General features: G+C 40.3%; 1 protein-coding gene across 1 annotated transcript; it reads left to right on the top strand.

The window, feature by feature from the left end:
- The first annotated feature begins 2 nt into the window (after positions 1–2).
- DCK (deoxycytidine kinase) lies at positions 3–7,152 on the top strand. The gene is made up of 7 exons (XM_026676488.2): positions 3–529; positions 2,441–2,556; positions 2,791–2,984; positions 3,877–4,024; positions 4,173–4,288; positions 5,251–5,350; positions 5,766–7,152. Exons 1-7 carry the CDS (start codon positions 466–468, stop codon positions 5,790–5,792), a joined length of 765 nt encoding a protein of 254 aa, XP_026532273.1. The 5' UTR covers positions 3–465; the 3' UTR covers positions 5,793–7,152.
- The last annotated feature ends 9,685 nt before the right edge of the window (positions 7,153–16,837 follow it).

Raw genomic sequence — 16,837 nt, 5'->3', positions numbered from 1 at the left:
TGCGATTAAACTTCCTTTTTTCTCTCTCAAAGCCGGCATCGGCGCCTGGCGGGCGAGTCCCCCCTCTTTGGTAATGCTGGGCTCTTTACTACTAAGCCGCGCTGTAAGCTAGACAGGGGCGTTCGCGTTTCCACCTCACCTTTTCTGTCCCTCTCGGGCTCCCGTTAGCGGAGCCACAGAAGCGATTGAGAAGAGGTCGCCTGACAACCAAGCCGGGGGAGGGGGGGGGAGGGCGCGCGGAAACGGGGCCAATTGGGCGGAGCTTTTCGCGTGACGTCACTGGGCGGCGCAGCCAACCTCGATCGTTCCCGCGCCAGCTTCGAAATCCGGCGGAGAGGATACAAAGCTGCATTTGGCATAGCCGGCGAAGTGCGTTCCCGCGGTTTTTTGTCCTTCCTGCGCTACCGTTTCTTTCTTTCTGAGGGTGGTGAGAGAGCTCCGTTTGGTTACCGGCGGGCCGTTTCCATGGCAACCCAACCCAAGCGAAGCCGGAGCACCGTGAAGAAGATCGCCATCGAGGGCAATATAGGTAAGCCGTGAAAGAGGGTCGCTCTGCAGTGAAGCCGCTTCCTTAAGTAGATGGAGGAACGCGTGTAAACGTAATATATCTTGGTTTCAGTCAGATCTGGCTCTGCTGTTTACCGTAAATTCACCGTGGTTCCTCAGCTACAGGGAGTCCTCAACTTACAACCCCAATTGAGCCCAAGATTTCTGTAGTTAGGTGAATTTTGCCGTTTTGAGACCTTTCTTGCCAAAATTGTTAAGGGAATCACCGCAGTAACCCGGTTGTTAAGGGAATCCGGCTTTCCCCTCCATGGATTTTGCTTGCGAGAAAGTCGCAAAAAGGGGATTGCGTGACCTTAGGACCCATCAACAGTCATAAGTATGAATCGGTCTGAATTTTGATCACGTGGCCCTGGGGATGCTGAAAAGATTCTAGTAGAAAAATGGCCATAAGTTCACATTTTTCAGTGCCGTTGTAAATTTGAACGGTCACTAAACGAACTGCCGTAAGACCTGTAATAAATTAGTGAATTAAGTTAATTGGGTATGCTTATTCGTGCACTGGTGTATTATTAATTTTTATTTATTAAACAAAGTTATACTGCCGCCCAACTCATGCATAGGTGACTCCAGGGGGTTACAACATTCAAAAATTCAACCATATAGAATTCTTTATTTAGAATAGGAATAGAAATTCTTTATTGGCCAAGTGTGATTGGACACACAAGGAATTTGTCTTGGTGCAAGTGCTCTCGGTATACATAAAAGAAAAGATACATTAGTCAAGAATCATTAGGTACAACACTTAATAACAGTCATAGGGTACAATAAGCAATCGAATCATACTGGGAAACAGTCAATAAAGATTGTTAGGATACAAGCGACAAAGTTACAGTCATACAGTCACAAGTGGGAGGAGATGGGTGATAAGGAGTGATGAGAAGATGAATAGTAATAGTAGTGCAGACTTAGTAAATAGTTGGACAGTGTTGAGGGAATTATTTGTTTAGCAGAGTGATGGCGTTAGGGAAAAACTGTCCTTGTGTCTAGTTGTTCTGGTGTGCAGTGCTCTATAACATCATTTTGAGGGAAGGAGTTGAAACAGTTTATGTCCGGGATGTGAGGGGTCTGTAGATATTTTCACAGCCCTCTTTTTGACTCGTGCAGTATATGGTCCTTGATTTAAGGCAGGTTGGTAGCAATTATTTTTTCTCAAAACCCGTAAGAAGTCCCCCTCCACACACACTCTTTTTAAAGATTGGAACTGCAAATGAGATGTAGTCAGGATGACTACAGAAATCTTCAAGCTCAGAATGATAGAAAATAACATTCTACAATATTCTATATTCTAGCTCAGTTTGGCTCTAAATTCCTATTTTTAGTTTGGAAGTTGATGTCTGTGAAATGATGCACCTTCTTAAAACAGACATCGCTTTTTTTGCAGGTGCAAGTTAGGGAAACGGTTGTTAAGTGAGCCTGGCTTTCCTATGGAGTTTGCTTGTCAGAAAGTTGCCAAAGGACATCATCACATGACCCCTGGACACCTCAACTGTCATAAACATGAGCCAGCTGGCAAGCATGTGAATTTTGATCACGTGACCATGGAGATGCTGTACTGGTCATAAGTGTGAAAAACAATAATAGAGGTTGGCCTTTGGTAGGGCTTTAAAAGCTTAGTTATGTGCTCAGGTATAGGGCCCCAAATGGGTTAAGGACCCCATTTCTTGGCTTGGCTGACAATTATTATAACTTTCTCGGCTGCTGTATATATTTATTTTGTAATTGTTTTAGAATTGTTTGCCATCCAGTGTCACTTGGTTCAAGGTGGGTGGCTGTAGAAATTAAATCCATAAACGATTCCTTTTTCAAACTGGTAGCGATTTCTAAAGAGAAGCCCAGAATCTTACTGGTTTGACAAGTATCGTCTCTTCCTTAGCCGCCGGCAAATCTACCTTTGTGAATATTCTCAAAAAAGCCCGAGAGGAATGGGAAGTTGTTCCAGAGCCGTTGGCAAAATGGTGCAATGTTCAAGACAGCCACGATGACTCTGAGGTATGATAAATAGTGATTGTATGAATTGGCCACCATAAGAAATAGATTTTTGAGACAAAACCGAGGAGGGACAAGATACTGCATGCTGCTAGGTTCCATGTTAGATAAGTTGTATGACATGGATAGGCAGCTCTCAAATTGAAGGGTGTGTCCAGAATTTGAGAACATGTAAATCTATCATTAAAGCAAAGCCAATTTTTAATTCTCACGTAATTTTTATGAATGTTTAAACAGGAGCTGACAGCCTCACAAAAGAGTGGTGGAAACCTTCTTCAGATGATGTATGAGAAGCCGGAGAGATGGTCCTTTACTTTTCAATCCTACGCCTGTCTGAGCAGAATCAGGGCTCAGCTCAAATCCCTTGAAGGGAAAATAAAAGAAGCTGAGAACGCTGTGGTTTTCTTTGAACGATCAGTTTATAGTGACAGGTAGCCATGTGATTCTTGATAACAGCCTCCTTATGTCATCTCCCCTCAGTTCTGCATCTCATCCATCCTTTCAGTGTTTGGAAAAATTGAAAAGCTTTCCTCTTTCCAATCAGGGAATTGGTTTCTTGATACTTGATTGGATTAGAAAAATTCAGATATGTGACGTTCAACTGCCAGCATTCTTAGCAATGGCCATTTTAACTGGGGGATTCTGGGAGATGAATTCTGAAGAGTACATACAGACTTTGGGGAAGGTTGGACTATAGGAGAGAGACAGTATTGAGGGTGGGCTTCTGTCTTATTTCTTATTCTTTTGCTATAGAGAAGGTAGTATGCACAATATATATATATATATATTTAGCCTGTATGCATATACAGGTAGTCCTTGACTTACGACCACGATTGAGCCCAAAATGTTTGTTGCTAAGTGAGACGTTCAGTTTTGCAACATTTTACGAACTTTCTTGCACAGAACCGTCATAAATATGAGTCAATTCCCAAGCGTCTGAATTTTGATCATGTGACCCATAGGGTTGCTGCAACTGTTGTAAGTGTGAAAAACGGTTATAAGTCACCTTTTTCAGTGCTGCTGTAACTTTGAATGGTCACTAAACAAACTGCTCGTCAAGGACTCCCTGTATAAATTACTTTTAAGTAGCTACCCTTGAACAAATGTTCATGCTGTCGCCAGAGCTTTAGGATCCTGTCTTTATAGCAGTTCATTTACTCTATCAATTTCCATAGCCACTCATCTCACAATTGCAGTGAAGAATTGGCAACAGTTAAACTGGCTGTGAGAATTATTTTTGTTTTTAGGAACTCTTTTGTTCCAGGTTCAAAATAATTTTTTTCCCCATCTTAGGATAATTCTTTTCTTTATTTTTCTGGAAAGGTACATCTTTGCATCCAATTTATATGAATCTGATTGTATAAACGAAACGGAGTGGACTATTTATCAAGACTGGCACAGTTGGATGAATCAGCAGTTTGGATCAAGCCTTGAACTGGATGGCATTATTTATCTCCGAGCTACTCCTGAAGTAAGAAATAAAGCTTTATGAATACATATTAAAAAGCTGATATTTTAAGTTGTTGCTCTTTTCCTGTCAGAGAGTGGCATTTTGCTTTCTTTCAGTTTTGTCTGAAAATCCTATTCCATTTTTACCTTTTTTTTTCTTTTCTTTTTAGAAATGCTTGGATAGGATTTATATCCGTGGAAGGGATGAAGAGCAAGGCATTCCCATGGAATATCTGCAGAAACTCCATTACAAACATGAAAGCTGGCTCCAGCATAGGACATTACGGTATTTTATTTCCCTGATTGTTTACGGAGATTCACAGTCATCCAGGTCATGGTCGCTCCAAAGGTGCTTTTTCAAAAAGCAACTGGATTTTCTCTGTTTTTCCTTGAAGACGCTTCACGTCCGTAATGTCCAGAACTAAAGAAGCTTCTTGGATTAAAAGTGGAAGGTCTTCAATGAAAAACCAAGAAAGTCCAGGTACCTTTTGAAAAAAATACATACAGATGTAGTTCCTGCTACATCTATCTGGTGACATTCTTGCAAAAGTGTGTTGCTTTGAGAGAGTCTGTCCTTTGAACAGAGATGACATTGGGCCCTAAGCAAATCTGGAGGTGGCTATCACTGGAAATTGTGTCTTCCCTAGTGAACTAGGCAATTGGGAAGTCCAATTTCAGAATAACAGGGTTGGAAGGGACCTTGGAGGTCTTCTAGTCCAACCCTCTGCTCGGGCAGGAAACCCTACACCAGGCCTGTCAAACTGGTGGCCCATGGCCCAGATGGATCCACGCCCACTCTGGCTCTGCCAAGGTAAAAAACCGTCACTATATGTCACAATACGTCAGATGATGCGATTGAGTTCGACATAAATTGGACAACAAATGGTTGTCCAATTTATAGTCACATGAATTTATTAGATAAATAGATAAATAACCACTAGTTGAAATATTTCAGTCAGTGGAAATTGTCAGAGACTTTCCATTTCTAAAAATATATCTATTTTCATTACTGACTGTAATTTTAAAAGCTCTTTTATTGCTCTTTAGTACCGTAATTAGTGTGGCTATTAGGAATTATAGGCCTGGACAATTCTGGCCTTTAAATACACATTAGCAAAGAGGTGGATGATTCAAGGTAAATGGGGCTTGCTTCAGAACAGGTGTTATAGGATTTCTACATATTTTTGAATGAAATTCTCTACCTTTCTTAGGTTTCCAATTCAAATTGCAATTTTTTGTTGTTTACAGAACAGAATTTGAATACTTGCAAAAGATACCCATTCTAACCCTGGATGTAAATGAAGATTTCAAAGGCAACAGAGACAAACATGAAAATATGATTGAGAAGGTAAAACTCACCAAAGAGTAATACTTTGTTTCCAAGTGACTCTTAATAATCAAGAGCTTTGTCCTTGAATTTGTCTATTGAAATCTGCATGCCCAGCTAGGGAATACTTGGAGTTAAGTCTTAAAGTTGCTAAATTTGACAAACACCGCATTAGGGCATTGTTCATATACTGTCATAAAATACCAATTGGCATAATGTCCTTAAAGTCCTCAGCCACTAGTTAAGCAAATGCCCTTATTAGTGCTTCCGACAGCAGACATCCAACAAACCCAGGGTAAATTAAGATCAATTTTTTTTTTCTGGTTATCATATTTATAGATCTTTAACTGTGTGCATATTCAGAATATTCTCACAACTCGGCTCCTTTTATTTAGCTAGTTTATTAAACTGCTACTTTCACTCTTTTATTTTGCAGGTCCAAGAATTTTTAAGTACATTATAGCATTTCCAGAAGTCTAACTGCAGCTGAATGTTCCCCGCATTTGGATCAGTTATTCATTTTATCAATGCCTGATTTTGCTTAACCAGGTTCAACTATATTGTATGGTTAAATATTGCTAGGATCTGGTTTTGTGTTTGCTGGGCATGAAAATTTGTTGCCAAAAAGAACTGAAGAGAGGACTTGATATGAACAAGTGTCACGTCCTTATAGCATGAATGAAATACTTCGTTAAGTCTACTGATGTCTCTGTAATTAGCAAAACTTGGAAGGTGTGTCAAATTTCATCACATTTAATCATCTATATTCCTGTGGGATGATATAGGGCAGCAACTCCCCCTATAAACTGGAGATAAAAAATGGTTTCCTAGCTTGCATTTGACCCTTGTATTATATCTTTAAGTGAAGCAAATTTTTGTAGCTGGATGGAAGTTAGCAAAAAGATGGATTGTAGGTAAGCGGAAACAGATTGCATTTCCTTGGAGTGTGGATATAATTGACGGGTAAACTGAAAGCAGCCATTCATTCTTTTCTGTATGTGTTGTGATGTTGCATGCATGTTCAAAAGGAGCACAGTTTGCATTGCAGTGGTCTCGTACTGCTTGGATCTGATTAATTTTTTTCAGTCCTGAATCCAACTGTGTTCTCAAGGCAATTCCCCCAGTTTTCTAGCATAGTCTATCGACTTCCTCCTATAGAACAAAATGCCCAAAGTAAAACATTTATGACTTCTTGGTATTCAAACTGTTGCTCTTTCCTTCACTCGGAAAGTCATGCCAAGCTATGCATCAAAGTTACAAGGATGCCAAACTGAATCACCTAGGTAAATCAGGACTATTTAATGACTTCTGTGTTGCCCCAAAATGTGTGTTTTATTTAAGGTTTTATGTATTAGAATAGTCTAAGGCAGGGGTGTCCAACTTTGCAACTTTAAGATCTGTGAACCTGGCTGGCTGGGGAATTCTTGGAGTTGAAGTCCACAGAAAGTTGCAAGGTTAGCTGGACTAAGGCGTAACTGGCTGCAGTTTGTATTTAACTGCTTTCTTGCTTCATGTTTATTGATTTTAACGTACTGCTAAATGTTCCACTTAAACTTGGGGAGTTCTCTTAAAACACTTGGACCTATTTTATATTGTCATAGGAATTCTGGAAAGGAACTTCAGAAGTAACAGTGTTTAACTCTCTTTACCATTTCGTGTTTTAAAACTGCAATGCATCAAATTGTATAGCCCTCTGAAATGGCTTTTACTCTTACATGGTGTCTTTAGGTATAGTCAAACGAGTCCATGTTTTTAGCCTCTAAAGATGTACAACATTTGATCATCTTGGAAACTTTTTTCCTAAAATAAAGATCGAAAACACCACATTTCTGTATCATTAATGATATAAATAAACCTTAATCGTGTGTCAATATAATTCTTAGGTGCCAGGCTGGATTTCTTTTGCTGCTTTTCTTTTTAAAAATGCTAAGATCGCAGGACTTTAAAAAAGAAATTAAGGATACTTTGTGCTCAATATATTCTATACTGAAGCCTCAAGCATTGTTGGCTCAAACATTTATAGAATAAAGGAGTGTTTAGGATAGAGCAGCAGTCACAGTTCTCTGCCAGGTCTGTAGCCACGGCCAGCTGGTCTGTGCATAAAATAAGCTGTATCACCCAGCAACAATGCCCATCTGCCTCCTACTGAGCCCATAAGCATTCCTTGTATTCATTGTTGCCATTAAAACTGGTTTCACTATCTGCAAAAAGTCCTCTTAAAAGCATGATGCATCAGTTGCAAAAAGCATGGATTAATGAGGCTCAGAGCAAGAAAAACCAACCAAATACCCCTTTAAAAAATCATCATCATCTCAGTAGCTTACCCAAGTGTGCCTGGCATATTTCCAAAACAGCCTTTGCATTTCTTGATAAATTAGAGCTTCAAGAGAATGGTGGGCATAGGCAATGTGGTTTGGTTGATTTCATTTAGCAACTAATGAATCCGTAACGAGGCTTATGGAAGGATTACGGGGAGTCCTTGACTTAGGACCACAGCTGAACCCAAAATTTCTGTTGCTCAGCAAGACCGTTGTTAAGTGAGTTTTGCCCCGTTTTGCAACCTTTCCTGCCACAGTTGTTGAGTGAATCACTGCAGTTGTTAGTAATATGGTTGTTCAGTGAATCCAGCATCCCCATTGACTTTGTTTTTGTCAGAAAGTCACAAATGTTGATCGCATGACCCCAGGACACTGCAACTGTCATAAATGTGAGCCAGTTAACCAAGCATCTGAATGTTGATCACGTGACCACTGGGATGCTGCAGCGGTCATAAGTGAAAAATGGTCATAATTCACTTCTTTCTGTGCCGATGTAATTTCACATGAATGGTTGCAAGTCGAGGACTACCTGTATGAAAGTTGAAAGAGCTTTGGACTTCACATAAGCTCTCTCTGCCCTTGTAACTTTTGAACAGTCACTCAATGAACTTATAAATCGAAGACTATCTGTATTCGTAAATAACCACTCGCTGTTTTTGTTTATAATTATACTTTACAAATGTTTTGGGGTTTTTTTTTTGCCAGCAGAGTATTTGCAGTCATTTCTAAATCATGGCCAGAAGTCCACATTTGGAAAATCTTCCCTCTAGCTCCTTCACCGTCTATGACAACAACAGATGTCTCCCACGTGTTTCTTGGCAGGTCCTGCAAAAAATTCCCAGCTTCACAATGGGCCACACAACCACTTGGGAAAATGCATTGTGGTGCCACACGGGGCCGCTGCCGGCTCGCTCTTCACCAGCGGGGATTTTAAACGGTCGACCTGCGGTAGCCAAATCAAGAGAGGTCACTCTTTTCCTTCGCCCCAAAGCAGCCGCATTAAGGACTTTGTAAACGGCCTTCTGAATTGGCAAGGACTGGAAGAAAGCCGGAAGGATTTAAACAGAAATATGGTCTATATGCTGGGAATTCTCTGGCAATCTTTCAACTTCCCAGCTGTTCAGCTCTGCGGTGAGATGGAAATGCTTAGATAATGCTAATCCTGGCGTGGCTGCCTGAGAATTATCTTCCAGGCAAAATGTATCAGGCCCGCGTCCAAACAGCTGGCCCAGTCATATTTCTCCACAGGTTATCAAGCAGGAACAGTAACCACTATTATTAATATAATTAATAGAGGCACTCAGTAGTGGTAAGTCATGTATCTACCATAGAAATTAAGGCTTTCTTATCTTTAAATACACATCGGACTTTCTCAGCCTTAAACCTACCAGCATTTTTGCATAAACTTAGATTCTAGAAGAGGAAGAAAAGATTTCTACATTAAAAGTCTGGGAATTTTTGAGCCTTTTTATATAAAGAAAGTACAGGTAGATCTTGATTTACAACCACAGTTGAGCCCAGGTTTTCCATTGCTCAGCAAGGCAGTTGTTAAGTGAGCTTTGCCCCATTTTCTGACCTTTCTTGCCACAGCTATTAAGTGAATCACTGCAGTTGTGAAGTTCGTAACATGGTCGTTAAGTGAACCTGGCTTCCCCATTGACTTTGCTGGTCAGAAGGTTAGAAAAGGTGATCACGTGACCCCAGGACACTGCAGGCGTCATAGGTAGGAACCATCAAAGCATCAGAATTTTGATCATGTGACCATGGGGATGCTGCAATGGACGTGAAGTGTGAAAAGTCACTTTCGGTGCCATAGTGACTTCGAATGGTCACTAAATGAGCTGTTGTAAATTGAGGACTACCTGTACTGGATCAGCCACAGTTGGTTGATGTGGCAGGTTAAAACATGCAGCAGGACCTCAACTGGGTTTTTCTGATGTGGGTTTATAAGACACTTATCTTCTCCTTGTGATAGAAGAATGCTTGGGTCACAATTGCAGGATTGTCTTGCTCTTCTCCATAACTTTCTCATCCCAGCATCGTGTCCACGAAGTTGCAGCCTGTATCATTGCTTCCTCATTCTCGGTTTCGCGTTTTCCAAATGAAATCAGTTTTTTGTCCTCACCCTCTTCACACACACAAATGCATAACACTTTTTTTTTCTCCCGCTGATGTGCTGCCTGCTCTGGAGCAACATTTCATCTGCTGATTTTTATCAGCAACCTGATCTTAATCCCTTCCATCGGTTTCCCAATCTCAAAACACGGTTCCTGCGGAATATTCCACCTATCGTCATTTCATCACCTTAAACAACCTGGGCTGATCTTCAGAACACTAAACATGGTTGGAGGTGCTTGGAAGACATAATTTATATACCAGGTAGTCCTCGACTTAGTACCATAATTGAGCCCATTTTAACTGTTGTTAAAGTGATTTTTTTTTTAACTTTTACAATCTTTTTTTGCCACAGTTTTAAATACCTCCAGTTGTTAAGTTAGTAATGATTGTTAAGTGAAATCTGGCTTCCCCATTGACTTTGCTGGTCAGAAGAGGGCAAAAGGTGATCATGTGACCCTGGGACACTGACCGTCATAAATACGAGTCAGTTGCCAAGCGGCCGAATTTTGATCATGTGACCATGGGGATGCTACAACGGTAATAAATACAAAAAACGGTCATAAGTCACTTTTTTCAGGGCTGATGTAGCTTTGAATGGTCACTAAACGAATCTAAGTCAAGAGCTACCTTTATTCGTAAAATTACAATAAGATCTTTCTTGAATTATGGCCACTATTGAGCCCAAAAATTCTGTTGTTAAAGGAGAAGTTTTTAAAATGAGTTTTGCCCCATTTTTCAACCTTTCTTGCCACAGTTAAGTGAATTACTATGGTTGTTAAGTTAGTAACACCGTTGTTAAGTGAACCTGGCTTCTCCATTGACCTTGCTTATCAAGAAGGTTGCAAAAGGGGATCGCGTGATCCCTGGATATTGCAAGTGGGAGCTTCATCACTTGAGACTTTCAAGAAGAGACTTGGGCTGCCATTTGTCAGAAATGGTGTAGGGTCTCCTGCTTGGGCAGTGGGTTGGACTAGATGACCTACAAGGTCCCTTCCAACTCTGTTAATCTGTATGGATAATGTCTTGACTGGCTGCTGGCAGCATAAGGGAAGAGCATTCTTTTTCTTATGTCATCTATCTTGAGACCAGTGAACTGGCTAAGTACATGCCAGTTGCCAAGCATCTGGATTTTGATCATGTGACCATGGAGATGCTGCAATGATGGTGAGAAAAACGATCCTAAGTCACTTTTTTCAGTGTCGTAACTTTGAATGGTCGTTAAATGAATGTTTGTCAGTCGAGAACTACCTGTGTTCATAAAACTCATAAAGTTCATAGATTCCTTTCAGAGTCATCAATGTGCAACCAAAACTAATATAAGAGGCCATTTTCTAACATTTGATTACTTCGTGTGACACCTGCAGCCAGCCTGTCAAAATTGCACAGCTGGGTGCCCAAATAGAGTCAGAGACTCTGACCCGATCTTGTACTTTTATATAAATAAATCTATTTTGCATTTCTATTTATATCCGTCGAGATAGGCACGTCACTACATCGTGAGGTAAACCGTCAGGTAAATCACAGAACAGCCTACAGAACACCCAGAAGGAGAAAAAGGCGGGAACTCCCCTTTTACACCCAGCAACCAATCATAACGTAGATTGCCTCATGAAAGATCTAGCATTCTCCAGTCAATCAACTACAACTCTGTGTTCTGGCCCATTATACACTTTACTGTTCCAGATATACATAAAACAATATAAAATAAAATAAAAATTGTTAAGTTAAAATTTAATTTCTTTTTTTAAAAAAATAATTTTATTTAAAACATTTTTTCATATATAAATCATTTCCATTCATTGCAACGTTTCATGACGATATACATACTTTTACATAAATCTTAACTATCTGTACATTTGTCTATATTCCTTAACCTACCATTGTATCTTCATACAATGCATTCCATGTCAAATAATAATCCGTTTCCTCTGTCTTTTATCTCCATAGTCAATTTATCCATCTCGGCACACTCTAGTATCTTTTCTTATCACATTTTCTTCTAGTGACATACTATCTTTTTTCCAATTTTGTGCGTAAGTTATTCTTGCCGCTGTTAACAAATGTAGCATTAAATATTCTGTTTTCTTATCATATTTTCCTGTTATTATACCTAATAGAAAAGTATCTGGTCTTAGTTCAATTTGTTGTTTAATTATTTCTTTTGTCCATTTTTTTGTCCTTATCCAGTATTTTCTTGCTACAGGGCATTAATTAAATTTCTTAACACAGCCCAAAGTCAATCCTTGTTTAGGAAGACTGTTTCTACCCAAGATGAATCCTTGCTTATGCCTGGGAACGAGATTGCCTTCAGCATGGGCCGTTCAAAGGTCTCGATTGCTTTCGATCCTGGATCTCATTCTTTGAGGCTGGGAAAGTATTAGCGAGGGATCCTAAATTTCATTTTCAGCCGATTCATATTTCGGCTGCCGATGCCAGCTTGGCAAAGTGCCTTCCAGCTGCGAATCTGTTCTGCAAACTTTCCTGCACCCAACCCTAGTTTCAACAAAGTGTGCTATGCAAATGACACCGCCCCAATGAGTAACGATTTTTGTGATCGTTTCCACCATACTGCAAAAGACCCAGCAGGGAAAGTTTACCTATTGCTCATACTGGGATGTGGTGTGCATACATCTGTCTACCTCTTGAGAAAAGCAACTCATTGGGGGTGTGGGAGTGGAGGATGAGGGGTGGGAGAGTTACTCTTTGGCGGGAATCTACCAGATTCCTGCGAGGACTACTCAATGGAGTACAGAAGGAGTTCAGGATTCTGGGGTCCTGCTTCCTGCTGTTCGTCCTCATGGTCTAGGAATCAGGGTTGATGGGTGCTGGTGGACTGCCTAGACCAGGGGTGTCCAACCTTGGCAACTTTAAGACTTGTGGACTTCAACTCCCAGAATTCCTCAGCCAGCTTTGCTGGCTGAGGAATTCTGGGAGTTGAAGTCCACAAGTCTTAAAGTTGCCAAGGTTGGACACCCCTGGCCTAGACTCAGGTTGTCTCAAAACAAAATTGGGCTTTTTTCTTTTCAGGACTACATTTCCCCAGAGGGGTAATTTATCAAGGAGGAGGGTTTTTCCATGCCCATAGGATAGGATTAAAGAAATAAAAGAGAAGGGGCTATCTTCCTTCCTTCCTTCCTTCCTTCCTTCCTTCCTTCCTTCCTTCCTTCCTTCCTTCCTTCCTTCCTTCCTTCCTTCCTTCCTTCCTTTTCTTTCTACTTCCTTCCTTTCTTTCTTCCTTTCCCCTCCTCTCTCTTCCTTTCCCTTCTTCCTTTCTCTTTCTCTTTCTTTCTTTCCTTTCTCCTTTCTCCCTCCCTCCCCTCTGTCCCCTTCTCCCTCTTCTCCCACCATCTCATTCCCCTTCTTTCTTCCCTCCCTCTTTATTTTTACTAGAATTCTGAATACAAGAAAAATATAAAAATGAAAGAAAAGAGAATAACAGAAAAGAAAGCAAGACAAAAGGGATGAGAAAGAACAAGCAATAGATTAATTACTTCCATCCTTCTTTCTATTGAATAATTGCTATCTTATTCTTTCCCCTCCCACTTTAATCTTTTTTTTTACTCCTCAGATCCACAAATCATCAATTCAGTCTGTCGGCATCCATCATAACTTTGAATGGATACTAAGCAATAAGTCCCTACGCAATTGGTCATAAATCAAGGACCACCTGTAATTCCTTATCGACATACTACCCTTCATTTAGTGACCATATGAAGTTAGGACACTGAAGAAAGTGACTTACAACCAGTCCTTGCACTTACAACTTCCACAGCATCCCCACAGTCACACGATTAAAATTCCTTAGTAACCAGCATGTATTTCCACAGATTGCAGCATCCCAGGATTTGGGGAATTATCAATTATAACCTTCCCAGCTGGTTTCTGACAAGCAAAGTCACTGGGGAAAGCTGGGTTTGCTTAATAAGTGTGTGTTCACTTAATAACTGCAATGATTCACTTAATAACTGCAGTGATTCACTTAATAACTCAGTGATTCACTTAACAGCTGTGGCCAAAAGGGTCATAAAATCAGGTACTTAACAGCTGCCTTGCTTAGCAGTGAAAATTTTGATTGTTAATTGAAGACTATTTGTACTAGTTTACATTCTTAATGGTTGTTTCATTTTTTTAATTTTTTATTAGTTTATATTCTAAAATACAAAATAGTAGGAAAAATAAGGGGAGAAAGGGAAAAAGAGAAGTGTAGAAAAGAAAAGGAAAAGGAAAAAAAAGCATTGACTTCTGACTCCCTTTGGTGCAGTAGAATAAAACAGTAACATCAAACCTCAACTTTTCACTTTTACATCATAATATAAACTAGTCATTTCTATAACAACAAATCTATGAAAACCAGTAACATCCAAAAATCAAAGTTTCATTTTTTTCCACCCCACCTCAAGCACAAAGTCCAGAAGCGGTTTCCAAGTAGAAATAAAAGTATTTGTATTTTTTTTTCTTTGATCAAAGCAGTCAATTTAGCCATCTCTGCTAACCCCATCAACTTTTGCAGCCGTTCATCCCATTGTGGGGATCAAAATGTCCTTCTGTTTTCGTGCATAAAGTCGTTCTTGCTGCATATATACATATATAACATCAAAGTTCCAAAAAAATTTCCCGAAAGTCTTTTTCCATTACACCCAAAAGAAAAGTTTCTGGTTTTATCTTTATGTGTTTCATGAAGAACTTAGTATCTGTCAATTTGGTAACTGTCCCATCAGTATGACAGGCCCGGAAAACTCAGAAAGTAGATTAAATAAACAACACTTTGCTTGTCCTTTAAAAGAAAAAGAAAAATGATGTTGCAGGAAGAACCGGTTTGCTCCCAGTCTGAGCAGCGGGTCAGCGTTGGTCACGGGACTCCAGGCTGAAATGAACGTTACTCAGGTGCATTCAGGGGAAACAGGTCATGAATTATATAGAAAAACTGGTTTTGCCTGCCTGAGTCAATTAACTGATGGGAAACTTGAGTTCCAAATTTTGAATTGATTGATTGATTCAGAGCTACCGGATCTGGGTTGCAAGCCATCATTAGATGGCAGTTTATGATCTTACACTAGGCTACCATCTGGTAACAGCGTGAGGCTTGGCAGCTGTGATATGGTAGCCTTGAATTGCAATATGAGCTATCCCTGAAGATTGGAGCTTTAATTTAAAAAATCAAATGAAATCTAATTTGTAGCTACTTCTACAGCCGTGTATGAAAAATGCATGGAAGTCCTCAGATTCTCTAGAAGTGTTGCTGCACAATTCAGGAGAACTTTTAGCTAGGAAGGGCTTGCCTTAGGGTGAAGAAGACCGAGCTGGAAAAGAGTAGTGGGCTGCATCAAGATAATTGGGTTGTAGGCCCCCCGGTTCTCCTTATTATGAATGTATAGAATAACAGAGTTGGAAAGGACCTTGGAGCCTTCAAGTCCAACCCTATGCTTAGGCAGGAAACCCTATACCATTTCAGACAAGTGGTTGTCCAATCACTTCTTTAAAAATTCCAGTGTTGGAGCATTCACAACTTCTGGAGGCAAGGAGTTCCACTGGTTAATTGTTCTTATCGTCAGGAAATTGCTCCTTAGTTCTAGGTTGCTTCTCCCCTCACATCCTGGACATAAATTGTTTCAACTCCTATCCTCAAAACGATGCTATAGGGCACTGAACACCAGAACAACTAGACATAAGGACAGTTTTTTCCCGAATGCCATCATTCTGCTAAACCAGGGGTCCCCAACCACCGGTCCACAGACCGGTACCGGTCCGTGGAACAAGTCCTACCGGGCCGCTGGTTTGCTGGGCGCCGCCATCTTTTTTTGATGAAAAAGTGCTTCCGGTGAGCTTTTCTGGGTAGAAAGCTCACCGGAAGCACTTTTTCATCAAAAAAAGATGGCGGCGCCCAGCTAATGCCGGTACCGGGCCGCGCCATAAAAAAGGTTGGGGATCACTGTGCTAAACAACTAACTCCCACAACACTGTCAAATTACTTAGTAAGACTGTATTACTATTCTTCTTCTCATCCCTCCTATTACCTATCTCTTCTCACTTATGACTATCACCGTGTTGCTTGTATCTTTACAATTTATATTGTTTTATTTGTTTTCCTAGTATGTTTTGATTGCTTATTAGTAACCTATGACTATGAAGTGTTTAAAGTCGCTCTTTCCTTGAAAGGTTTGCTTTTATCGACATCGCTGTCCCAATTTAAAATGTTTCCCATGTTGAGGAATACTATATTCCAGTGAAATGCAGGACTGCAGGCTAACTCTGTCCACTGTCTGGAGTTTGATCCTGATGGTACTCAAAATTGACTCAACCTTCCATCCTTCCGAGGTCGGTAAAATGAGGAGCCAGATTGTTGGGGGCAATGTGCTGACATTTGTAAACTGCCCAGAGAGTGCTGCAAAGTACTATAGGGCGGTATGTAAATCTAAATGGTATTGCTATTAACTATTGCTAAACGGCTGTCCAATCTCTTCTTCAAACCTCCAAAAACCTTATTTTTTTTCCATGCATTTTAAGAATGGCTGTGTTGGAGTGAAGTCCAAAGATGGAATAGAAGATTCACACATCAGCAGTTCATGGAACTCAATCTTAGGAAGCCTCTCAAATCTCTCATCATGCTGTATATGAAGAAGCTGCCATTTGCATGCCGGAAGAACGTTTGAATCCATTCCCACGTGGTGCTTCTGAGCTCTGCTATTATTACCAGTTCCATATTATTTTCTTGTCATTCATGTCTTAATACAGCCTGACATTCCAGTTGCCGTTTTGGCTGCCGCTAGCTTAACAGATGGTAGCAGTTAATTATATCCTAATTTCTGTATCTCTATTCTATTTATAAAAACCTCAGGGTTAGTTTTTTTCTCACATTATATTTCATTCTCCCAGGAGACGGTTTCCTATCCAGGCTCAACAGCAGCATCGTATTCCAGGCTTACCCAGCTGGTCCCATTCTTGACTTTCAATGCCGTCCCACTTTGACAAGATTCTTGCACTGGGTCCATTGGCCCTGAGTGCTCTATGAGCGGAACAATAAAGAGGAATGCATGTAATCATTCAATTGAATTGAAACTTAAGATTATTGATT

This window comes from Notechis scutatus, chromosome 4 (assembly GCF_049901735.1).
Source record: "Notechis scutatus isolate UNSWTSFEM ecotype Mainland chromosome 4, rNotScu1.2, whole genome shotgun sequence".
Classification (NCBI taxonomy): domain Eukaryota; kingdom Metazoa; phylum Chordata; class Lepidosauria; order Squamata; family Elapidae; genus Notechis; species Notechis scutatus.
This window is presented reverse-complemented; position numbering and strand designations above follow the sequence as displayed.

Coding starts and splice junctions, on each gene's coding strand:
- DCK (XM_026676488.2), top strand. CDS start 466: ATGGCAACCCAACCCAAGCGAAGCCGGAGCACCGTGAAGAAGATCGCC. Junction 530..2,440: donor CGCCATCGAGGGCAATATAG/GTAAGCCGTGAA, acceptor TCTCTTCCTTAG/CCGCCGGCAAATCTACCTTT. Junction 4,025..4,172: donor ATCTCCGAGCTACTCCTGAA/GTAAGAAATAAA, acceptor TTTTCTTTTTAG/AAATGCTTGGATAGGATTTA.